This window comes from Nerophis lumbriciformis, linkage group LG30 (assembly GCF_033978685.3).
Source record: "Nerophis lumbriciformis linkage group LG30, RoL_Nlum_v2.1, whole genome shotgun sequence".
Lineage (NCBI taxonomy): Eukaryota > Metazoa > Chordata > Actinopteri > Syngnathiformes > Syngnathidae > Nerophis > Nerophis lumbriciformis.
Window position 1 is genome coordinate 5,582,697 of NC_084577.2, and position 26,360 is coordinate 5,609,056.

Below are 26,360 nucleotides of genomic sequence, written 5' to 3' on the forward strand. Positions count from 1 at the left end.
ACAAAAATTTAGGGTCGTTTTTGTTGAGGCGGATGAGATTTGAGTAATATTTAGCTTTAGCTAAGGTAAGCATGCGTTTATACGATATTAAACTATCACTCCATGCTTGATGGAAAACCTCAAGCTTGGTCGCGCGCCATTTGCGTTCCAACTTTCTACATGATAATTTATGAGCTCTGGTTTCCTCTGTAAACCATGGGGTGCGCCTTTTAGGGGCCCTTTTTTGTTTTAGCGGTGCTATACTATCAATGGTTTTGCGCAGGGCATTGTCAAAGTTGTTAGTGAGGTTATCAATAGAGCCGACATAATTTGGGAATGGTGCCATTACCGAAGGCAGTAGGTCAGCAAGAGTCATCGTTGTGGCGGCATTAATGTTGCGGCTGCTATAGCAGTTATTATTATTATTAGTTTGTTGACAATGAGTCAGAACTTCGAATTTTATAAGGTAATGATCGGACATTACTTTAGTATACGGGAGTACCATAACTTTGGAGGTGGTGACACCCCTGACCAGCACTAGATCTATCGTATTGCCGTTGCGATGCGTAGGTTCATTTATTATTTGTGTAAGACGACAGCTATCAATTATAGTCTGGAGCGCCACGCACTGAGGGTCCGATGGGGTATTCATATGGATATTAAAGTCCCCCATTATGATTATATTGTCTGCGTGCGTCACTAGATCAGCAACGAACTCTGAGAATTCATTAATAAAGTCCGAGTAGGGCCCTGGGGGGCGGTAGATAACAGCCATATCGAGAGGCAGCGGTGCGACAGACCTCATAGTAAGCACCTCAAACGATTTGTATTTATTATTTAGGTTAGGGGTAAGGTTAAAGTTTTCATTGTATATTAGTGCGACCCCCCCACCCCTTTTAAGGGGACGGGCAATATGCGCATTCGTATAGTTAGGAGGAGATGCCTCATTTAGCGCAAAAAAATCGTCTGGTTTGAGCCAGGTTTCGCTAAGACCAATGACGTTAAGATTGTTGTCTCTAATGACCTCATTAACTAATAACGTTTTGGGAGACAATGATCTTATGTTTAAAAAGCCCATATTATAAGTATTGGGCTGTTTTGACGAGTTTTTGTTTAAATTATCCGTAGTAGAAATATTAATAATGTTGCGTTTATTATACGTAGTGCACTTTAAATAGTTTCGACCATATCTAGGAATTGATACGACGGGAATTTTCAGATTGTTTGCTTGATGCTGCGATCGACTGAACGCATCATGATTTGCCACCTCAGTAGAATGCATATCTACCCCGGACACATTCACAACAGAAAACACATTATGTGAGTTGTGTGTTATTCTAAGAAAATTGCTATGCGTACAGGAATTATCCAGCCTGGCGCTGGCTAGTTCTAGCTTAACTGACTCCTCACCCGGACTAGCAGGCTCTGTAATTGCCTGTGACCGGGCTTGCTCTAGTGTAGTTAGTCAAATGTGACTTAAACAGTAGTCTATATTCTTAGACAGGATGATGGCGCCTTCCTGGTTAGGGTGAAGGCCGTCCCTCATCAGCAAGCCTGGTTTGCCCCAGAAAGAGGGCCAATTATCAATAAACGTTAGTCCCTGTTGTCTACAGAAGCTAGCCAGCCACTTGTTAAGCTAAGTTAACTTGTACTTACAGATGTAGCGAAGAACTGTAGTTACTGACAGTGGGTTTGTGAAGTGTTCCTGAGCCCATGTGGTGATATCCTTTACACACTTATGTCGTTTGTTGATGCAGTACAGCCTGAGGGATCGAAGGTCACGGGCTTAGCTGCTTACGTGCAGTGATTTCTCCAGATTCTCTGAACCCTTTGATGATATTACGGACCGTAGATGGTGAAATCCCTAAATTCCTTGCAATAGCTGGTTGAGAAAGGTTTTTCTTAAACTGTTCAACAATTTGCTCATGCATTTGTTGACAAAGTGGTGACCCTCGCCCCATCCTTGCTTGTGAATGACTGAGCATTTCATGGAATCTACTTTTATACCCAACCATGGCACCCACCTGTTCCCAATTATCCTGTTCACCTGTGGGATGTTCCAAATAAATGTTTGATGAGCATTCCTCAACTTTCTCAGTCTTTTTTGCCACTTGTGCCAGCTTTTTTTAAACATGTTGCTGGCATCAAATTGCAAATGAGCTAATATTTGCAAAAAATAACAACATTGTCCAGTTTGAACATTAAGTATCTTGTCTTTGCAGTATATTCAATTGAAAATAGGTTGAAAAGGATTTTCAAATTACTGTATTTTGTTTTTATTTACAATTTACACAATGTACCAACGTCACTGGTTTTGGGGTTTGTACTATCATTAATTGCATAGTACTTACAGATACAATGTGTCCAAGGCAGTAGTATCCAGTAACAAATGTGTCCGCATCATTCAACCTGCTATGCCATGAGCTTAAATTAACGAATCATTGTGACCACTATGTGTCACCAAAAGCTATTACCACTCCACTTCAATTTGAAGACAGCGTTAGTCCAGTCCAGGTGATAGATAACACATAGGTTAGTATTTTGCATACCATTGATTGTTCTCTGCTTGAGCAATTTTACTGGATGATGCTTTTTCCAACATGCCACACTACAAAATAAGAAAAGTATGTATGACTCGTGCTGATATATCATATCAATATCTGTATCAGCCAATAGTGAAGACTCCAATGTCGTTATCGTATTGGAAATAAAAAAGTTTTATCGAGACATTTTTAAAGTACCTTTAAGTTACCTTCTGAGTCAATGAAGTACAGTATAAGCAATTATTTGTAATGATTTAAAAACAATCAAAAATATTACAAAACATAATTTTCCACTTATGACTAAAAAAACACAATAAAGTAAAACTACACTAAATACTGTGATACTATCGCCTGAAGGTAGTTTATGGTATTGCTGGAATTAATTGAGTGTTGTAGGTCTGTTTGTCATTAGATGCTCGCCTTACCTGTTCAACCACCAGGTTATGTTTTCCTTCTGGGACATATTTTTCATGCAGAAAAGATTCCACTCTGGAGAGTCAAGGCCAAACCTGTGGACTGTCAGTAAATAGCATTAATGCTGCTTTATTGTGCTTTGTGCAGACTTACAGTGTGGACTTCCAGATTGCAGATAGCGCCGCCACAGCCACTGCTTATCTGTGTGGAGTCAAAACCAACCTGAACACCATTGGTGTCAGTGCAGCAGCTCGAAATGGCGTCTGCAGGAGCCAGATGGGAAATGAAGTCACATCCATCCTGAAGTGGGCCAAAGATGCCGGTGAGAAAACTTTAAGATGCTGTAACAACCATGAGAGGTGTTAGTACAGTATATGGAAAAATAGGCGCGGGTTACTGTACTCATACTAAAGAAGCACCCTGAGTCTTATCATGTTACCATGTTATCAGCAGCCATAAATATCTTATGACCCACACACACACACACACACACACACACACACACACACACACACACACACACACACACACACACACACACACACACACACACACACACAGACCTCTGGACCAAGTGGGTCAAGGCCCATGACACCAAGTTTTAACGTGTTCAAATATTATCTTTCCTTGTTTTTGACCAGAAAATAATCCTAATTATACAAACCCCAAAACCAGTGAAGTTGGCACGTTGTGTAAGTCGTAAATAAATACAATGATTTGCAAAACCTTTTCATCCTATATTCAATTGAACAGACTTCAAAAACAAGATACTTAACGTTCAAACTGGAAAACGCTGTTATTTTGATGCCTGCAACATGTTTCAAAAAAGCTGGCACAAGTAGCAAAAAAGACTGAGAAAGTTGAGGAATGCTCATCAAACACTTATTTGGAACATCCCACAGGTGAACAGGCTAATTGGGAACAGGTGGGTGCCATGATTGGGTATAAAAGCAGCTTCCATGAAATGCTCAGTCCTTTACAAACAAGGACGGGGCGAGGGTCACCACTTTGTGAACAAATGCGTGAGCAAATTGTCCAACAGTTTAAGAACAACATTTCTCAACCAGCTATTGCAAGGAATTGAGGGATTTCACCATCTATTTTCCGCAATATCATCAAAAGGTTCAGAGAATCCGGAGAAATCACTGCACGTAAGCGATGATATTACGGACCTTGGATCCCTCGGGCGATGCTGCATCAAAAACAGACATCAGTGTGTAAAGGATATCACCACGTGGGCTTAGAAACACTTCAGAAAACCACTGTCAGTAACTGCAGTTGGTCGCTACATCTGTAAGTGCAAGTAAAACTCTACTATGCAAAGCGAAAACCATTTATCAACAACACCCAGAAACGCTGCTGGCTTCGCTGGGCCCAAGCTCATCTAATATAGACTGATGCAAAGTGGAAAAGTGTTCTGTGGTCTGATGAGTCCACATTTCCAATGGTTTTTGGAAACTGTGGACGTCGTGTCCTCCGGACCAAAGAGGAAAAGAACCATTCGGATTGTTATAGGCACAAAGTGTAAAAGCCAGCATGTGTGATGGTATGGGGGTGTATTAGTGCCCAAGACATGGGTAACTTACACATCTGTGAAGGCACCAATAATGCTGAAAGATACATACAGGTTTTGGAGCAACTTATGTTGCCATCCAAGCTCTGTGTTCAGCAAGACAATGCCATAGTAAAAGAGTGCGGGTACTAGACTGGCCTGCCTGTAGTCCAGACCTGTCTCCCATTGAAAATGTGTGGTGCAATATGAACCCTAAAATACCACAACGGAGACCCCGGACTGTTGAACAACTTAAGCTGTACATCAAGCAAGAATGGGAAAGAATTCCACTTGAAAAGCTTAAAAAATGTGTCTCCTCAGTTCCCAAATGTTTACTGAGTGTTGTTAAAAGGAAAGGCCATGTAACACAGTGGTAAAAATGCCCCTTTGCCAACTTTTTTGCGATGTGTTGCTGTTCGAACATTAAATATCTTGTCTTTACAGTTTATTCAAGTGAATATAAGTTGAAAATGATTTGCAAATCATTGTATTCTGTTTTTATTTACAACTTACACAACGTGCTAATTCACTGGTTTTGGGTTTTGTACATTGACTGGTTCAGGACACACAGTGGAGGACGTTTATGTCAACGCCCCTTGGACATGATTTTCTCCATCTGTGCATACATTTAAAAAATGTTTATTCTCGTTTTATATATAACTTTTTCCATCAAGGGCTGCAAGCTATGGATGTATCATTACAGCAAAACCATTTATAAATGTGTAATTCAATCTGTATGTGTGTGTGTAATCAGATCTGTGTGTCCATGTTCCAATTTGTAAAAATAATATCTGTCTTTCTTGTCGCAATTTGTGTGTCTGTGTTGGTATTTCTCTGTGTGTAAAAAAAAAGAAATGCAATCTGTCTGTCTGTGTTGAGACTTGTGTGTCTGTGGTTAGATTTGTGTCTGTGTAAAATAAATTAATCTGTGTTGTGATTTGTTTGTTTGTGTTGAGATTTTTCTGTGTGCAAAAAAAAAAATCTCTGTCTGTGGTCCGATATGTGTGTCTGTGCTTAGATTTGTGTCTTTGTAAAAAATAAAATAAAACAAATAGGTCCGTGTCGCAATTTGTGTCTGTGTTGAGATTTCTCTCTGCGTAAAAAAAAAAATCTGTCTGTCTGTGTTGCGATTTGTGTGTCTCTGTGTAGATTTGTGTGTGTGTAAAAAAAAAAAGGTGTTGTCATTTGTGTCTGTGATTAGATTTTTCTGTGTAAAAAAAAAAATCTCTGTCTGTGGTCCGATTTGTGTGTCCGTGCTTAGATTTGTCTTTGTAAAAAAAAAAAAATCTGTGTCGCGATTTGTGTGTCTGTGTTTAGATTTGTGTCTTTGCAAAAAAAAAAAAAAAAATCTGTGTCGCGATTTCTGTGTCTGTTTAGATTTGTGTCTGTGTAAAAAAAAAAAAAAAAATCTGTGTCGTGGTTTGTCTGTTAAGATTTTTCTGTGTAAAAAAAAAAATCTCTGTCTGCTGTCCGATTTGTGTGTCTGTGCTTAGATTTCTCCGTGCGTAAAAAAATAAAATCTGTCTGTCTGTGTTGCGATTTGTGTGTCTCTGTGTAAGTTTGTGTCTGTGTAAAAAAAAAAAGGTGTCTTGATTTGTGTCTGTGATTAGATTTTTCTGTGTGTAAAAAAAAAAAAAATCTCTGTCTGTGGTCCGATTTGTGTGTCAGTGCTTAGATTTGTCTTTGTAAAAAAAAAAAAAAATGTGTGTCGCGATTTGTGTGTCTGTGTTTAGATTTGTGTCTGTGTAAAAAAAAAAAAAAAAAAATGTGTGTCGGGGTTTGTCTGTGTTGAGATTTTTCTGTGCTGTCCGATTTGTATGGCTGTGCTCAGATATGTGTCTTTGTAAAAAAAAAAAAAAAATCCGTCTGTGTCGCAATTTGTGTGTCTGTGTTAAGATTTCTCTGTGCGTCCAAAAAAAAAAAAAATCTGTCTTTGTTGCAATTTTTGTGTCTGTGTGTAGATTTGTGTCTGCGTAAAATAAAAAATGGTGTCTTGATTTGTGTCTGTGATGAGATTTTTCTGTGTGTAAAAAAATAAATCTCTGTGCTCAGATTTGTGTGTCTGTGCTTGGATTTGTGTCTTTGTAAAAAATAAAATAAAACAAATAGGTCCGTGTCGCAATTTGTGTCTGTGTTGAGATTTCTCTCTGCGTAAAAAAAAAAAATCTGTCTGTCTGTGTTGCGATTTGTGTGTCTCTGTGTAGATTTGTGTGTGTGTAAAAAAAAAAAGGTGTTGTCATTTGTGTCTGTGATTAGATTTTTCTGTGTAAAAAAAAAATCTCTGTCTGTGGTCCGATTTGTGTGTCCGTGCTTAGATTTGTCTTTGTAAAAAAAAAAAAAATCTGTGTCGCGATTTGTGTGTCTGTGTTTAGATTTGTGTCTTTGCAAAAAAAAAAAAAAAAATCTGTGTCGCGATTTCTGTGTCTGTTTAGATTTGTGTCTGTGTAAAAAAAAAAAAAAAAATCTGTGTCGTGGTTTGTCTGTTAAGATTTTTCTGTGTAAAAAAAAAAATCTCTGTCTGCTGTCCGATTTGTGTCTGTGCTTGGATTTCTCCGTGCGTAAAAAAATAAAATCTGTCTGTCTGTGTTGCGATTTGTGTGTCTCTGTGTAAGTTTGTGTCTGTGTAAAAAAAAAAAGGTGTCTTGATTTGTGTCTGTGATTAGATTTTTCTGTGTGTAAAAAAAAAAAAATCTCTGTCTGTGGTCCGATTTGTGTGTCAGTGCTTAGATTTGTCTTTGTAAAAAAAAAAAAAAAATGTGTGTCGCGATTTGTGTGTCTGTGTTTAGATTTGTGTCTTTGCAAAAAAAAAATAAAAAATCTGTGTCGCGATTTCTGTGTCTGTTTAGATTTGTGTCTGTGTAAAAAAAAAAAAAAAAATCTGTGTCGTGGTTTGTCTGTTAAGATTTTTCTGTGTAAAAAAAAAAATCTGTCTGCTGTCCGATTTGTGTGTCTGTGCTTGGATTTCTCCGTGCGTAAAAAAATAAAATCTGTCTGTCTGTGTTGCGATTTGTGTGTCTCTGTGTAAGTTTGTGTCTGTGTAAAAAAAAAAAAGGTGTCTTGATTTGTGTCTGTGATTAGATTTTTCTGTGTGTAAAAAAAAAAAAATCTCTGTCTGTGGTCCGATTTGTGTGTCAGTGCTTAGATTTGTCTTTGTAAAAAAAAAAAAAATGTGTGTCGCGATTTGTGTGTCTGTGTTTAGATTTGTGTCTGTGTAAAAAAAAAAAAAAAAATGTGTGTCGGGGTTTGTCTGTGTTGAGATTTTTCTGTGTTGTCCGATTTGTATGGCTGTGCTCAGATATGTGTCTTTGTAAAAAAAAAAAAAAATCCGTCTGTGTCGCAATTTGTGTGTCTGTGTTAAGATTTCTCTGTGCGTCCAAAAAAAAAAAAAATCTGTCTTTGTTGCAATTTTTGTGTCTGTGTGTAGATTTGTGTCTGCGTAAAATAAAAAATGGTGTCTTGATTTGTGTCTGTGATGAGATTTTTCTGTGTGCAAAAAAAAAAATCTCTCTGTGGTCCGATATGTGTGTCTGTGCTTAGATTTGTGTCTTTGTAAAAAATAAAATAAAACAAATAGGTCCGTGTCGCAATTTGTGTCTGTGTTGAGATTTCTCTCTGCGTAAAAAAAAAAATCTGTCTGTCTGTGTTGCGATTTGTGTGTCTTTGTGTAGATTTGTGTGTGTGTAAAAAAAAAAGGTGTTGTCATTTGTGTCTGTGATTAGATTTTTCTGTGTAAAAAAAAAATCTCTGTCTGTGGTCCGATTTGTGTGTCCGTGCTTAGATTTGTCTTTGTAAAAAAAAAAAAAATCTGTGTCGCGATTTGTGTGTCTGTGTTTGGATTTGTGTCTTTGCAAAAAAAAAAAAAAAATCTGTGTCGCGATTTCTGTGTCTGTTTAGATTTGTGTCTGTGTAAAAAAAAAAAAAAAATCTGTGTCGTGGTTTGTCTGTTAAGATTTTTCTGTGTAAAAAAAAAAATCTCTGTCTGCTGTCCGATTTGTGTGTCTGTGCTTAGATTTCTCCGTGCGTAAAAAAATAAAATCTGTCTGTCTGTGTTGCGATTTGTGTGTCTCTGTGTAAGTTTGTGTCTGTGTAAAAAAAAAAAGGTGTCTTGATTTGTGTCTGTGATTAGATTTTTCTGTGTAAAAAAAAAAAAAATCTCTGTCTGTGGTCCGATTTGTGTGTCAGTGCTTAGATTTGTCTTTGTAAAAAAAAAAAAAAAATGTGTGTCGCGATTTGTGTGTCTGTGTTTAGATTTGTGTCTGTGTAAAAAAAAAAAAAAAAATGTGTGTCGGGGTTTGTCTGTGTTGAGATTTTTCTGTGCTGTCCGATTTGTATGGCTGTGCTCAGATATGTGTCTTTGTAAAAAAAAAAAAAAAATCCGTCTGTGTCGCAATTTGTGTGTCTGTGTTAAGATTTCTCTGTGCGTCCAAAAAAAAAAAAAATCTGTCTTTGTTGCAATTTTTGTGTCTGTGTGTAGATTTGTGTCTGCGTAAAATAAAAAATGGTGTCTTGATTTGTGTCTGTGATGAGATTTTTCTGTGTGTAAAAAAATAAATCTCTGTGCTCAGATTTGTGTGTCTGTGCTTGGATTTGTGTCTTTGTAAAAAAAAAAAATCTCTGTGTTGGGATTTGTGTCTTTGTAAAAAAAATGTACTGTCTGGGTCGCGATTTGTGTATCTGTGTTGAGATTTCTCTCTGTCTAAAATTTTTTTTCCACTTGACAGCGGAACTTATTATAGTTGCTGTGTTGTATTTTTTTTGGTTTGCCCTGTTCTTGCTGTGCACCGTAGGCGGCGCCTTTACTCAAGGCGGTGAGTGCTTTGTGCACAGCTGGGACTTACTGGCAATTAGGGTTTTCTAATGCAGCTTGGAAATCTCAGCTATTTGCCGCATCGTTGCATCTTTGTTGCGTACGCTGTTGGTGCCACTCCTAGAACCTGAGTTTTTTGGATTCGAATTGTAACTCACCTTGGAGTTTTTTTGTATTTGCACTTCAGAGCTACATGACATTTTGCTGGCTAACTACCTTTTTCCGTAGCACCTTTGCAGATTTAGCTAATGTGCATTTCTGTATGTTGTCCTACATTGAGCACCTCTCGGTCATGCCGTTGAAACAAAGAGCAAAACATAACCGCTTCACTTTTATTTTCCTATACTGACCACCTAGCAGCCAGTGATGTTAACGAGGCTGATGTTAACTTCCGAATCCAATGGTGGCCGATACTGACGGTCGATACCAGACATGTACTTTTTACTTGAAATTAGTGTTGTCCCGAAACCAACATTTTGGTACCGGTATCGGTACCAAAATTATTTTGATACTTTTCGGTACTTTTCTTAATAAAGGGGACCATAAAAAATTGCATTATTGGCTTTATTGTAACAAAAAATCTTAGGGTACATTAAACATATGTTTCTTATTGCAAGTTTGTCCTTAAATAAAATAGTGAACATACTAGACAACTTGTCATTTATTAGTAAGTAAACAAACAAAGGCTCCTAATTTAGTCTGCTGACGTATGCAGTAACGTATTGTGTCATTTTCCATTCTATTAATTTGTCAAAATTATTAAGGACAAGTGGTAGAAAATTAATTATTAATCTACTTGTTCATTTGCTGTTAATATCTGCTTACTTTCTCTTTTAACATGTTCTGTCTACACTTCTGTTAATATGTAATAATCACTTTGTCACGTAGTGGGGGGGGGGATGCAGACGGAACACTCCGGACAGGACGTGCAGGTAGGAACAGGGCCGGCCCGTGGCATAGGCCGTATAGGCAAATGCTAAGGGCGCCGTCCATCAGGGGGCGCCACGCCAGTGCCACAAATGTTGGAGAAAAAAAAAAAGAAAAAAAAAGTTGTTACTATGATTTCTAAATACAAAAAATAATCCCACGTTAATTAAAATGCAAAGTAAAGCCTATTTATTAGAAATATTATTTGTTACAACATTACGCCCCCCCCCCCCCCCCCCCCCCCCCCCTCCCCCCGCACGGTGCGCCCCCTCCCTTCCCGTATCATGACTCGTTTTGGACGTCACCACATCAAAAAATCAACACAAGATGTCAAAACGGCCAAAACTGTCAGGTGCCCAGGGAAGAAAAAAGAGAAAAGAAGAGGAGGAGAAACGAGAAAAGACAGAGGTAGCAGGTAGGTAACGTTAGCCTACATGAAATTATTTGTCTGTTACAGAATGTGATAGTAGCTGGCTTTTTAGCATTAAGCTAATGTTACATGATTCGGCAATTGCTAATCAATAAATAGCTAGTTCTGTTTTAACGTCGGGTTAATATTGTGGAGGGGGCTAAATTGTTATGGAAAATAATAATGTAACGTTAGGTAATTACAGTACTCCCACCTTACATTCCTCAGGGACATTTGTATTAGATCTTTTAAGCAGGTGTTTTTTGTTTACATTGTTATTGCCTTCTGGTTAGCTAATGTTTGCCCTGCAGGTAATAGTCACTTTTCCATCCCTTTATATATTAGGTATAGTTGTATGTAAAAAAAAAAAGGTCAAAGACAAAGCTATTCAGTTTCTTGTGAGTATATACACTTCACTGCCGATGTGGGGGGGCGCCACCTAAAATCTTGCCTAGGGCGCCAGATTGGTTAGGGCCGGGCCTGGGTAGGAACAGGGTTTATTTGTCGAAAGTCAAACAAGTACCAAAAACTGAAAACAAGCAAGAGGAAAAATGTGCCGATCGCACTCGAAGCTAGGCCGACTGACCGGCAAAGGCAGGCTTAAATAGTCCCTCTGATTAGTGCTCGGAAAACAGGTGAGCGTCCCGAGCACCAATCAGAGACAGCTGGAAACAATAAGCACCCACGGTAACTAAAAAAAAACAAGGGTCCACAAAAACAGGAACTAAGGGAGTCCAAAACTAACAGAATATAACAAAAACATGATTCGGGCCACGGATCATGACACACTTATTCTTCGGTTGTTTGATACTTTACATTAGTTTTGGATGATACCACAAATTTGGGTATCAATTCGATACCAAGTAGTTACAGGTTCATACATTGGTCATATTCAAAGTCCTCATGTGTCCAGGGACATATTTCCTGAGTTTATAAACATAATATAGATAAAAAAAAACGAAAGAAGATGTTGTGATGCCAAAAAATATCGACGTAATCATAGTAGTATTGACTAGACCAGGGGTGCTCACACTTTTTCTGCAGGCGAGCTACTTTTCAATTGATCAAGTCGTGGGGATCTACCTCATTCATATATATAATTTATATTTACTTATTTATGAAATATATGTTTTTGTTAACAAGTTAAAGGTGTTTAATGATAATGCAAGCATGTTTAACACATATAGTTAATATTGTTAATACATTAAAGGTGTTTAATGATAATACAAGTATGTTTAATACATATAGTTAATATTGTTAACAACTTAAAGGTGGTTAAAGATAATACAAGCATGTTTAACGCATATAGTTAATATTGTTAACAAGTTAAAGGTGGTTAAAGATAATACAAGCATGTTTAACATATATAGATTCCTTTCTTTCATGAAGACAAGAATACAGTATAAGTTGGTGTATTACCTGATTCTGATGACTTGCATTGATTGGAATCAGACAGTGGTGATGATAACGTCCGCATTTTCGAATGGAGGAGAAAAAAAGTCCTCCTTTCTGTCCAATACCACATGAAAGTGGTTGGTTTTTGGCATCTTATTTGTCCAGCTTCCGTACTCCTTTGTATACACTTTACAAGAAATACATTGTCGGCAAACTCCGTAGCTTGCTAGCTTGTGCACGCCAGCTTTCTGAGACTCTTATTTTGGTAGCGCAGGCAGGATGAAGCAGAGCTTTTATTGTGCAACTGTGCAGTCGGTCTTTGGAGTTTTGACGACAGGTACGGCGCCAGAGTCTGTTGAAATAAAGTGTTTCTCGCCTTCCAGTCGGTAATTTTAATGAGCTGGCAGCAGCCAGCGTCATCTCAGAAGACCCTCGGGTGCCGTGAATGTCAATCAAGTGACGAAAGTGACGTCATAGTGAAGATTTATGATCGCTCATTTTTAGGACTATTTTTTTAATGCCTGGCTGGTGATCGACTGACACACCCTCCGAGATCGACCGGTAGATCGCAATCGACGTAATGAGCACCCCTGGACTAGACCATCAACACCGGTGCCCCACAGGGTTGTGTGCTAAGCCCTGCGCTCTTCACCCTCTTCACACATGACTGCATAGCCTCTTCAACATCCAATCTCACTGTCAAATATGCAGACGACACCACGGTGCTTGGGCTCATCAGTAATAATGATGAGACAGCATACAATGCAGAGGTCCAACAGCTGGCTTCATGGTGTGCTAGCAATAACTTGGTTCTTAACACTAACAAAACCAAATAAGGAAAGGGCAGAACAAACACCCTCCACTTTTAATTAATAACAATCTCGTAGAAAGGGTCAAGCATTTCAAATTCTTAGGGGTGAACGTAACAGAAGATCTATGCTGGGACATAAACACTGCTTCTACAGTCGGAAAGGCCCAACAACGTCTTTTTCTTTTGAGGAAACTAAAATGCGCAAACATTCCGCAGAAATCAATGGTAAACTTTTACAACTGTGCCATCAGCAGTGTCCTCACTTACGGATTTTTAGTGTGGTTTGCTAGCTGCACTAAAGCGAACCAACAGGCCCTCCAGCGAGTGGTTAAAGCGGCGGGGAAAATGACAAGGACGATACTCCCAGAGATGAGTGCCATGTACACAACTCGCTGCCTAAGGCGAGTACACAACATCCTGAAGGACAGATACCACCCAGCACATGGCCTCTTCAACCTGCTACCCTCTGGAAGGAGGTATAGATCGATTCGCGCCAGGACCACCAGAATGTCTCACAGTCTGTATCCCCAGGCTGTGAGACCGCTAAATGAACATCCTGCCCCTTTGCTGCCCCGGACCATCTTATTACCTCACTCTTCACCACCTCAATAATTGTGCTCTGGACATTGCATTGCTGCAACATCAACGTAACACCCATCAGACATCTGACTGTTCCCACCCCCACGTCCCTCTTATCGCGATCTTCCTGACAATGCTTAAAATGTAAACTATTGCCAACCTGCACATCAATGCAGTTTCTATGCCGCTGGACAAAGCTCAAACAAAATCTCGTTGACATGTATGACTTAAGTGTTATTATGACAATGACAATAAAGGAATTGATTGATTGATAGATACGCTATTGTACTTGGTATCATTACAGTGGATGTTGGGTGTAGATCCACCAATGGCATTTGTTTACATTTTGACGCCGGTGAGCTACGGTGTGTAGTGAAGCATGTTTAGCTATTCCTCAATCTGCAGGGTTGATGCTTGTAAGAAACGTACTTTATTTGTTGCCATGGAGGCGAGGATTAGTGATTTAGAAGTAGCTAAAACACTGCCGACTGGGGCTGGATGTTAGCCTCTAGCTAGCTAGCTAACCATGTCTTAAAGCACCTCTTCCTGAGGGAGTTTCAGTGTTTTAACTTCACCTTTATCGTTAGTTTTTAAGCCAAAATGCGTCCGTTCTCCCTTTTCTGTCTACACACTGTGTCTACTTGTAAGTACTCCGTGATTGTGCGCTGCCGAACATGCTCGTCTGCCCCTAAACCAGCGATGACACGACGTGACGACGACGGGGGAGCGAGGGCGTGGGCGACCGGTACTTTTCAGAGGCGGTATAGTACCGAATACAATTCATTAGTATCGCGGTATTATACTAATACCGGTATACCGTACAACCCTACTTGAAATGTTATGATAATTTAATAATTTTGTTACTACTGTAGTGCACAATATGATCAAAAAACAATAACATTGTTTTAAATTGTTGACAAGGCAATTTTTCTGTTCTATACGTTAAATATATTATTGTATCCGTAATAACCTGATCAATTACATGTCTACTTCCATGCAGTGACTGGTGCTATTATTTTAGTATCACTCATTCCAGTTATAAACTGCTGAACATGCATCCCATGGAAAATTCTGTGTTTTTTTTTTCAGTGGGATAATTTCTCCAAATTTGAGAACTTTAAATACAGTGGTTTTTAATCTGGACCTGAACTAATGTGGTCTACTTAGTGAAAAAAGGGTTAAATGGGACTTTATTTCATGTCCACAAATCGATGAATCCAATCCACTTTAATGCACATTTCAAAAATGAATAAAAGTTTCACAAAGTGCTGCAAAGGAGTTAAAACACAAATTTATAAGCAGGAAAAAACTGAGAACAGTCAATTTTAAAAACACACTTAACTAAACAGACAAATATATAAAATACATAAAAGAAAAGAAAATAGACTAAAATCACACAATTCTCATGCTGGTTTAATAGCCAAAGAGTAAAAATATGTTGTAAGACGTGATTTAAAAATTGATTAAAGAGGGAGATCGTTCCAAAGTTTTGGAGTCACAGAAAATGCACGATCCCCTCTGGATTTTAACTGGGTTTTTGGGATGACGAGAAGAAATTGATCAGCTGACCTCAGAAACCTCGTGGGGGCGCATATTTTTAAAAGGCCTGCAACATATTGTGGCGCTAATCCAACAAACAATAACATTTTAAAATGAATGCTGAAATAAACTTGGAGCCAGTGAAGGGATGCTGAAACGAACTGGTTGGTGAAAAGTTTCACACACCATAAACTTTGTTATAATAATTATTTGTACAGTATTTCTGTTGATATTTTTGTGACGTTGTTATTTTTGGTTGTTATTTTGCACCACATGCACACACAGATCTGCCACGGTAGAAGTGTAGTCAAAGGAGTTGAACACAGACACTTTCTTTTTACACGGATACAAATCTGAGAGATTGAGATACGCATTTGCAAATTGTTTTGTCACATTAGTACTTCAACAGACGCACTGAAAAGTCTAAGCATTTTGTAAAAAAAAAAGGTAAAAACAGACACATATTTTAAGGCACAACTTTGCGTTACAAATGACAAAGCATATTATTATTTATTACTGTGGTATCAACTTTTCTCTTTTGGTCTAATTACATTACATCTTGTTGCTCTTTTGTCTCACATGTTTAATGTTTTTTGTTAAATGCTTTTTTGATGAGGGCCAAAAAAATTTGAGCTGCGAGTCGCAAATGGCCCCCACACTTTTGACACTTCTGCTCGTATCTAACTGAGCTGTTGTGCTAATTTTACCCTTGTGCAAACCGGACATTACATATGTTACTTATGTAATATACTGTTCAGCCGTCTGAAACTTAAACAGGGAGGTTTTCACAAGTTTTTTTTAGATTGAATTGCATTGTGTTTTTGATTGCAATGTTGTTAGAATTGGGTATATAAACATAATGTATACACACTTTCTTTAAAAACAATTCGGCCCCATTGACTCACTCTATAACTACTATTTTTTGACAGACTGTAATCCTGGTATGTTACCGTGATTTTTTTCCATGAAAACCAAATGAATCCCTTTATTGCCGATTGAAAAACAAGAAAATATTGTTTTGGTGTAGTTGCAACTCTTAAACACCAGACAGCGCCAGAAAACCATGAGCATAAATCTCAGAGCTTTGATGAGCGTAAATGAGTTAAACTGCCATTAAAATGCAAATAATATATCATCGAACACTTATTTGGAACATCCCACAGGTGAACAAACTACAAACCCCGTTTCCATATGAGTTGGGAAATTGTGTTGGATGTAAATATAAACGGAATACAATGATTTGCAAATCCTTTTCAACCCATATTCAATTGAATGCACTACAAAGACAAGATATTTGATGTTCAAACTCATAAACTTAATTTTTTTTTTGTAAATAATAATTAACTTAGAATTTCATGGCTGCAACACATGCCAACATCTTTTAACAACACTCAATAAACGATTGGCAACTGAGGAAACTAATTGTTGAAGCTTTGAAAGTGGAATTATTTCCCATTCTTGTTTTATGTAGAGCTTCAGTCGTTCAACAGTCCGGGGTCTCCGCTGTCCTATTTTACGCTTCATAATGTGCCACACATTTTCAATGGAAGACAGGTCTGGACTGCAGGCGGACCAGGAAAGTAACCGCACTCTTTTTTTACGAAGCCACGCTGTTGAAACACGTGCTGAATGTGGCTTGGCATTGTCTTGCTGAAATAAGCATGAAAAAGACGCTTAGATGGCAACACATGTTGTTCCAAAACCTGTATGTGCCTTTCAGCATTAATGGTGTCTTCACAGATGTGTATGTTACCCATGTCTTGGCCACTAATGCACCCCCATACCATCACAGATGCTGGCTTTTGATTTTTGCGTCAACAGTCTAGATGGTTTGCTTCCCCTTTGGTCCGGATGACACGATGTCGAATATTTCCAAAAACAATTTGAAATGTGGACTCGTCAGACCACAGAACACTTTTCCACTTTGCATGAGTCCATTTTAGATGATCTCGGGCCCAGAGAAGCCGGCGGCGTTTCTGGATGTTGTTGATAAATGGCTTTCGCTTTGCATAGTAGAGCTTTAACTTGCACTTACAGATGTAGCGACCAACTGTATTTAGTGACAGTGGTTTTCTGAAGTGTTCCTGAGCCCATGTGTTCGGTTTTTGATACAGTGCCGTCTGAGGGATCAAAGGTCATGGTCATTCAATGTTGGTTTCCGGCCAAGCCGCTTACGTGGAGTGATTTCTCCAGATTCTCTGAACCTTTTGATGATATTATGGACTGTAGATGTTGAAATCCCTAAATTTCTTGCAATTGCACTTTGAGAAACGTTGTTCTTAAACTGTTTGACTATTTGTTCACGCAGTTGTGGACAAAGGGGTGTACCTCGCCCCATCCTTTCAGTTTGAACATCAAATATGTTGTCTTTGTAGCATATTCAACTGAATATGGGTTGAAAATGATTTGCAAATCATTGTATTCCGTTTATATTTACATCTAACACAATTTCCCTACTCATATGGAAACGGGGTTTGTAATTGGGAACCGGTGGGTGCCATGATTGGGTATAAAAGCAGTGTGTGTGCGGCCCCAACCTACAGGGTGTTGTGATGTGTCTAGTGCAGTGTTTTTCAACCATTGTGCCGCGGCATGTCGTGAGATACAGTCTGGTGTGCCGTGGAAGATTATCTAATTTCACCTATTTGGGTTAAAAATATTTTTTGCAAACCAGTAATTATAGTCTGCAAATTATGTGTTGTTGTTGAGAGGTCAGTGCTATTTAGAGCTCGGCAGAGTAACCGTGTTATACTCTTCCATATCAGTAGGTGGCAGCCGGTAGCTAATTGCTTTGTAGATGTCGGAAACAGCAGGAGGCAGTGTGCAGGTGAAAAGGTGTCTAATGCTTAAACCAAAAATAAACAAAAGGTGAGTGCCCTTAAGAAAAGGCAGTTAGGGAAGGCTATGCAGAACAAAACTAAAACTGAACTGGCGACAAAGTAAACAAAAACAGAATGCTGGACGACAGCAAAGACTTACTGTGGAGCAAAGACGGCGTCAACAATGTACATCCGAACATGACATGACAATCAACAATGTCCCCACAAAGAAGGATAAAAACAACCGAAATATTCTTGATTGCTAAAACAAAGTACAAACGTTTGTAGATGCGGGAAATAGCGCTCAAAGGAAGACATGAGACTGCTATAGGAAAACACCAAAAAAAGAGGAAAAAGTCACCAAAATAGGTGCGCAAAACAAGAACTAAAACACTACACAGAGGAAAACAGCAAAAAACTCAAAATAAGTCACTGCGTGATGTGACAGGTGGTGACAGTCAGTGTTGGGACTACAAAGTAACGCGTTACTGTAACGCCGTTAGTTTCGGCGGTAACTAGTAATCTAACGCGTTATTTTTTTTTATTCAGTAATTTAGTTACCGTTACTACATGATGCGTTACTGCGTTATTTTACGTTACTTTTGATGTAGTATCGGCTAGAAACAGAAGCGCTGCGGTGTCGCGTTCTTCTGAATCTTCCTCTGTCACAAGCCGGAGAGAAGAAAAGAGGCGCGGTCTATGTGTGTGTGGATGTGGAGAGGGGAGGTTTGATCCGCGGTTTGATATATGAAACAAAAAAAAAAAAGTTGTTGGCACGTTCAGTCCACACACAGCGTGGTCATGGCGAGCGCAATAAATCAAATCAAATCAAATCAACTTTATTTATAAAGCACATTTAAAATTTACCACAGGGGTAGCCAAAGTGCTGTACAATGAGCAGGTTAAAAGATAAAACGAGTACCGAGCAAACACAACACAACACAAACAGAACACGATAAAAAATAAATAATTAAAATAGAATTAATAAAAACATAAAAACATAAAAACAGGATCACAGCAGGTGTATTATGGGGCGCCATTGCAAGATGGATATCACTCAGTGTTAAAAGCCATGGAATAAAAGTATGTTTTTAAGAGAGATTTAAAAACAGGAAGAGAGGAGGCTTGTCTAACACTCAGGGGTAGGTCGTTCCAGAGCTTGGGAGCAGCAATGGCGAAAGCTCTGTCACCTCTAAGCTTCAGCCTTGTGTCAGGGACCGTCAACAGCAGCTGATCGGCTGATCTTAAGGATCGGGTGGGGCAGTAAGGTTTAAGGAGGTCGGAGAGATAGGTTGGCGCGAGGTTGTTTAGACATTTAAAAACAAATAAAAGGAGTTTAAAATGTATTCGGTAACGCACAGGGAGCCAGTGAAGGGACGCTAAAATAGGGGTGATGTGCTCACGTCTGCGGGTCTGTGTTAGCAGACGAGCAGCAGAGTTCTGCACGAGCTGCAGGCGGGCAAGGGAGGCCTGGCTAATGCCTACATACAGGGCATTACAGTAATCAAGACGAGTCGAGATAAAAGCGTGGATTAATTTCTCAAGATCATGTCTTGATAGAAACGGTTTCACTTTCGCTATTTGGCGTAATTGATAAAAGCTTTTTTGAACGACGCTGCTGATTTGTTTTTCGAATTTAAAATCTGAGTCAAACTTTACCCCCAGGTTTGTGACAGAGTCGCTGAGATACGGGGTCAGAGTGCCGAGGTCAACGTTGGGGGAGGGAGAGCGACTTGGACCGAACAACATAACTTCTGTTTTGTCTTCATTTAGGCTCAGGAAGTTAGCTGAAAGCCAGACTTTGATGTCGTGCAGGCAGTCAATAAGACGTTGAACCGTGTTATTTTGTGCCATGGGAAAATAAATCTGGCAATCATTGGCATAAAAATGAAATGCAATACTGTACTTCCTAAAAATAGAACCAAGGGGGAGAAGGTAAAGCGCAAATAAAATTGGGGCAAGGATTGAGCCCTGGGGGACCCCATGTGGTAAAGGAGCTGTGGACGACATAAAACTGTCTACTTTTACACAAAAACTCCTGTCGGTTAGGTACGACCGGAACCAGTTGAGGGCGGCGCCCTTAATGCCCACACAGTTCTCAAGACGAGTGATTAAGGTGGCGTGGTCGACGGTGTCGAACGCAGCAGACAGATCTAAAAGCACCAGGACAACATATTTACCAGAATCAGTGGACAGGAGGATATCGTTAAAAACTTTTAGAAGCGCTGACTCTGTGCTGTGGAGGGCTTTAAAACCGGACTGGAACAGCTCAGTGATACCATTATCCTCTAAGAAGGGCAACAACTGACTGTAGACAACCTTCTCTAATATTTTGGAAATGTATGGAAGATTAGAGATAGGTCTGAAGTTAGAGAGGAGAGAGGGGTCGAGGCTGGGTTTTTTAAGCAGAGGTCGTACCACTGCATGTTTAAACTCTACTGGAACTATTCCAGAAGAGAGGCTACTATTGATAATGTTAAGGACACTTGATCCAATAGTAGCAAGTACCTCCTTAAACAGGCGAGGTGGGAGGGCATCTGCAGGAGAACCAGAGGGCTTCATATGACTAACTGTGTCACTTAAAAAAGAAAAGGACACCGGCTCAAACTGATGGAAAACAGAAGAGAAATGCAGGGGAACAGAAGGGTCATATGAAGGCTGAGATAGACTGGCTCTAGTTGACACAATTTTGTCAGTGAAAAAATGGAGACAATTTTCACAGAATTCAAAAGAAGCATCAAAACCAGCAGATTTGGGAGCATCAATGACAGTGTTAATAGTTTTAAACAGAACTCTGGGGTTGTTACAGTTAGAAGATATAATCTGAGATAGATATATATTCATTTCTGCTTTTACAGTCATCTGAAAGGAAAACAGGCTTTCTTTAAAAATGGCAAAGGACACATGCAGCCTGTCTTTTTTCCATTTTCTCTCTGCTCTTCTACATACGCGCCTGGCAGCCCGAGTGACGTCATTCAACCAGGGCTGAGGCGTAGCTTTAGCGCGGCGGCATTTGAAAGGCGCGAACGTGTCCAGTGTTTGTAAACAGATAGAGTTGAACCCAGAAACCAACTCTTCAGTATTCAGACACACAGATGCTGCAGAATTATCATCACAAAGAGTCGAAAAAATAGAGGAGAACCGAGCAGGAGACGAAGAATTAAACATGCGAGAGCGTTGGGGCGGTGCGCACAATTTAACTGGACACTGCGTGGCAATATCAAACAGGATCGGCATGTGATCAGAGAACACAGCGTCGCAAATGTCCAAATTAAAAACACACAAACCATACGAGAGCACTAAATCGAGTGTATGCCCGCGTTCATGTGTAGAACCACACACAGACTGTACAAAGTTAAATGAGACGATTATATTCAGGAAGCTCCTGGAAAGCGGCTCATCTGGACAGCAGGTGTGAATATTAAAATCACCCACAATAAGGACACGATCATATTTGGTCAGGATTTCAGACAGAAATTCAGAAAAGTCAGTTATAAAGTCTTTGTGGTACTTGGGTGGTCGATAGATGACGGCACACAGGACGACATCAGAAAGACCCAGTTCAAACATGCACAGTTCGAAGCTTGAAAAGGAGGATTGTAGGCGGATCTGACGGCATTTAAAGTCATTTTTAAAAACGACTGCTAATCCTCCTCCTTTTCGACCGGACGGCCGTGGGGAATTAAAGTAAGAACACTCCGGAGGCAGAAGTTCATTAAGAGGGGCGGACTCACCGGCTCTCAGCCATGTCTCCGTCACACAGAGGAAGTCCAGTCCGCGGGAAGTGAAGAAATCCTTCAGGATAAAAGTTTTGTTTGTCAAAGATCTTGCGTTCACAAGACCGAACCTGGCGGGGGCCAGCACGTCCAAGGCCGCAATTAATCCGGGTGGGGCCCGACACACAGCCCGCAGGTGGCGGTGATCCACCCCACGCCTCCGGGGGCGGGGACAGCAGGAGCGACGACGGCAAGCTTCTTCCTCCAAACCAACGATAGGAACCAGCCAGGAGCCGATAGGATCGAGCGAGCGTGGGTGCAGGAGGAGACCGGATACCGCACCATTCCTCCTTCGGGGAGCCACGGGAAGCCGGGCCAGGAGTGCCCTAACTTTCACCAGCTGGCCGCCACGTTTACCGCGGCGCCGGAGACGCTTCCGCCGGGGGATAGGAGCCAGGGGGCGGGAAAGGAAGGCAGGAATCCGGCCAGGTGAAAAAGCTGACTGGGACGTCGAAAAACCAACGTCGAAGTTGATCATATCAGTGGGAGAGGGGCAAAGATCCAACAGTGTTTGGCGGTCATACACAAGCAGTGAGCTGACAGAGACGAAAATAGACGCAAAAAACACAAAAACGAACAGAGCTGACAGCGAGAGACGGCAGGCCAAAGCACATACTGGCGCCATCTTGCATCCATTGATGCAATAACGGAGGAGCTTGAACGCCCCCGCCATTGAATCGGTGTGTTTATAAGTGCAGATTCGGTTGTGCAAAACGAGGGTTTTAAACACATGCTGAACGTGCTTGAACCACGTTACGACATCCCGTCGCGCACCCACTTCAGCAATAAGATTGTGCCAGATCTTTATGAGCAGGAGAAGAAAAAAGTTGTGGATGAACTATCCCGAGCATCATCTGTTGCGCTCATGACAGACGGGTGGACGTCCAGGGGAACTATAAGCGCTCACTTCATCACAGCAGACTGGGAGATGAGAAGACACGCCCCCTCTACGAGAGTCACCTTGCGCAGGTACTGACACAAGCAGTGGAGGAATGGAAGATAAAGATATCCCAGTCACACGTGATAATGCCAAAAATCAAATAATTACAGAGAATGAGGCAGGACTGGGACCACAGATAGGTGCTTTGCACATGTAGTGAATTTGGCATCACAGAAGGGAATCTCAGTCAATAGGATGGAGCGCCTCTTTGGGAGGATCAGGACGGTTTCTTACTTCCACCCAAGCACAACAGCTGCTCATGTGCTTAAGACAAAGCAAGAAATGCTAAAGCTGCCTGCTCATACATGATGTCCCAACGAGGTGGAACTCCACTTACGATATGTTGGAGCAGCAGGCAGCTATATACTCTGCATTGACCCACAACACCCTGAAGACAAATGTCACCCTGTCTGATGATGATGTGAGAGTGGCAGATGAGGTCCTCTAGGTGCTTAAACCCCTCAAAAGTGTTCCATCTCTACTGAGCACTGAAACTTCACCATCTGTGTCAATGATCCTGCCACTGAAAACAAGGATTCTACAATCCATGGCTCCAAGTGTGGAAGACAGCAGCATCACTCCAGATGTCAGGCTTTATTTCACTACCTATGTTTCAAGGAAGATGATGTTTCTTCTTATGTTGCACTTAAACTTGTTTTTTTATTAATGATCATTGGTCCAAGTTTAAAGAAAGGAGGAATGCCTTTTTATGTTGCACTGTTTTTCATTAATTATGTTAAAAGGAAAATAAAAATGCATGTCAAGTTGATCAACAGATTGTATTATTCTCCAGTGCAATAACAGTACTGAAATGAAGGCAAAAAGGGCATTAATGGGAGCTTTAAAAAAAAAAGAAGAAAAAAAGAAGTAACTAAATAGTTACTTTTCACAGTAACGCATTACTTTTTGGTGTAAGTAACTGAGTTAGTAACTGAGTTACTTTTGAAATAAAGTAACTAGTAACTGTAACTAGTTACTGGTTTTCAGTAACTAACCCAACACTGGTGACAGTACACCTACTTTGAGACAAGAGCTATATTGATGCATGCTTGGTTATGGTTTAAAGTCATATCCAACAATTGCGACGACTTTTTACTGTCAACTGAGTTTAATTTTTTAATGATTTCTGCTGGTGTGCCTCCGGGTTTTTTCAACGCAAAAAATGTGCCTTGGCTCAAAAAAGGTTGAAAAACACTGCACTAGTGCAGTAGTTAGAGGGAAAGTTGCATGTCTACTTCCCACCTGCTTGCTAACCTCTCGCTTACAGACACTGCCGCTGGCTAGCCCTTGTGGTGAACGGAGAAGCAGCCTTAGCGTCAGTCTTCTCCTGCCAGTACACAGCCTCTCCTTCACCAAGACTCCTGTCAGGCCACACACGGTAACTAGGGCCCCGCGGCCCAAGGCAAACGTGGCAGGGGATCTCGGAGCTGCAGTGGTCCCTAGAGGCGTGATGCGCAGAACCACATTGTGGATACGCCCTGGCATCACCCAACCACTGCCCCGCTGCCTTGTGGGTTAGTCTGGGAAGACAAAAGGCTAGGGGAGCACACCCTGAGAGAAAAGCCAGTGCTGGTAGGTGCACCATAGGCGGTCCTCCGACAGACCGGAGCTCCGGCAGCCTCCTGCAGCTGTGATAAGGTGCCGGTCGTTCTGGGTTTCCCTTGCCATCGGATACAGCTCCCCACAGCGAAGAAGTGACGTTGGAGTGTGTGCGTCTCCCTCGTCGCAAAAGACCTCAACGGCGGAGTGGGCGGATGATGGTTGCAGAAAAGCTCCACAACGGTCACAAAGGCGGAAGAAGGCTGCAGCAAAGATCAAGTTTCAAGTTTCAAGTTTTATTCGTCACATGCAGAGTACACCACAGTGAAATGCTTTTTTCCATGCTCTTCAGATATTGTGTACAGTGGGATCCAAACACTAGTTGCAGAATCTAATACACTAAATACCAAAAATACAAAAATTTGAATAGCTCTGATGTACATTAATTACAAGACAATAAGTTGCACAATAAGTTACAGTAGTTATGGTAGAGGTATCAGTACAAGTAGAAATACAGTAGTCAAATACTGTACCAGTATCAAGATCAAATAGTATAACAGTATATACAGTATAGGAAGCAACAAATATTAAGGTGTCTACAGTTCTTTGGCAGTTGAGTAGTGACAGTAGTATGAACAAAGGTAATGGAACAGTATGACTTCTTTATACTCTTGTTTTTACATTATTTACAGTCATTGAATGAACAGTATTGTATAGAGATGTCCGATAATATCGGCCTGCCGATAAATGCTTTAAAATGTAATATCGGAAATGATCGGTATCGTTTTTTTTATTATCGGTATTATTTTTTATTATTATTTATTTATTTATTTTTTAAATCAACATAAAAAACACAATATACACTTACAATTAGTGCACCAACCCAAAAAACCTCCCTCCCCCATTCATTCACACTCATTCACACAAAAGGGTTGTTTCTTTTTGTTATTAATATTCTGGTTCCTACATTATATATCAATATATATCAATATAGTCTGCAAGGGATACAGTCCGTAAGCACACATGATTGTGCGTGCTGCTGGTCCACTAATAGTACTAACTTTTAACAGTTAATTTTACAAATTTTCATTCATTACTAGTTTCTATGTAACTGTTTTTATATTGTTTTACTTTATTTTTTATTCAAGAAAATGTTTTTAATTTATTTATAGTATTTTATTTTATTTATTTAAAAAAAAAAAGGACCTTATCTTCACCATACCTGGTTGTCCAAATTAGTCATAATAACGTGTTAATTCCACGACTGTATATATCGGTATCGGTTGATATCGGTATTTGTAATTAAAGAGTTGGACAATATCGGAATATCGGATATCGGCAAAAAGCCATTATCGGACATCCCTAGAATTGTAGTCCGGTAATTACAGTGGTAAGTAAAGTGATTCTTGTGTGTGCAGTTTTGTGCAATTGTGATAAGTGTTAATCAGCGGTGCAGTTGAGCAGTCTGATGGCTTGGGGATAGAAGCTCCTCCTGAGTCTCTCCGTGTTGGCCATGAGACTCCGGTAGCGCTTGCCTGACCGCAGCAGTGAGAAGAGTTGCTTGGGTGGCTAGAGTCCCTCACTATCCTTTTGGCCTTGGATCTACACCGCCTGGTGTAGATGTTGCAGATGGTTGGGAGCACACCTCCGATGGTGCGCTCAGCTGATCTGGCCACTCTCTGCAGTCTGTTGCAGTCGTGTGGGCCCCCAATTGTCTTGGTCTCCATGCCACTGGACTCTGGCCTTCTCTTTGCGAAGGACAGCGTGCACCAGTCTCCCCACGCACAAGCGTTCTCCTGAAGGACCCACCAGCAGGAGGACAATCATACTCGTTTCGAGTGATCGCCGATGATGATAAAAGCAGCTTCCATGAAATGCTCAGTCATTCACAAACAAGGATGGGGCGAGGGTCACCACTTTGTCAACAAATGCGTGAGCAAATTGTGGCACAGTTTAAGAACAACATTTCTCAACCAGCTATTGCAAGTAATTTAGGGATTTCACCATATATGGTCTGTAATATCATCAAAAGGTTCAGAGAATCTGGAGAAATCACTGCACGTCACAATGAATGCCCCTGACCTTCGATCTAATTTATGACACTTTTATGAGTGGTTCCCTTTAGGATCCCAAGAGTAAGTGATCATAGTAAATATATCTCAACCTGCTGTCACTTTGCCTTTGCGGGGAAAACCAATGAAAATTACAGATGTCCGATAATGGCTTTTTTGCCGATATCCGATATTCCGAAATTGTCCAACTCTTTATTACCGATTCCGATATCAACCGATACTGATATATACAGTTGTGGAATTAACACATTATTATGCC

The 26,360-nt window shown here is 40.3% G+C and overlaps 1 protein-coding gene across 3 annotated transcripts in view; it reads left to right on the forward strand.

Moving 5' to 3' along the window:
* Positions 1 to 26,360, forward strand: part of alp3 (alkaline phosphatase 3) — a 78,232-nt gene that overhangs the window by 25,439 nt on the left and 26,433 nt on the right. For all 3 annotated transcript variants that reach the window (XM_072911956.1, XM_072911955.1, XM_072911957.1), the window contains one exon: positions 3,084 to 3,258. In XM_072911956.1, coding sequence (XP_072768057.1) covers positions 3,084 to 3,258 — 175 coding nt within the window. The remainder of the gene's footprint in view (positions 1 to 3,083; positions 3,259 to 26,360) is intronic.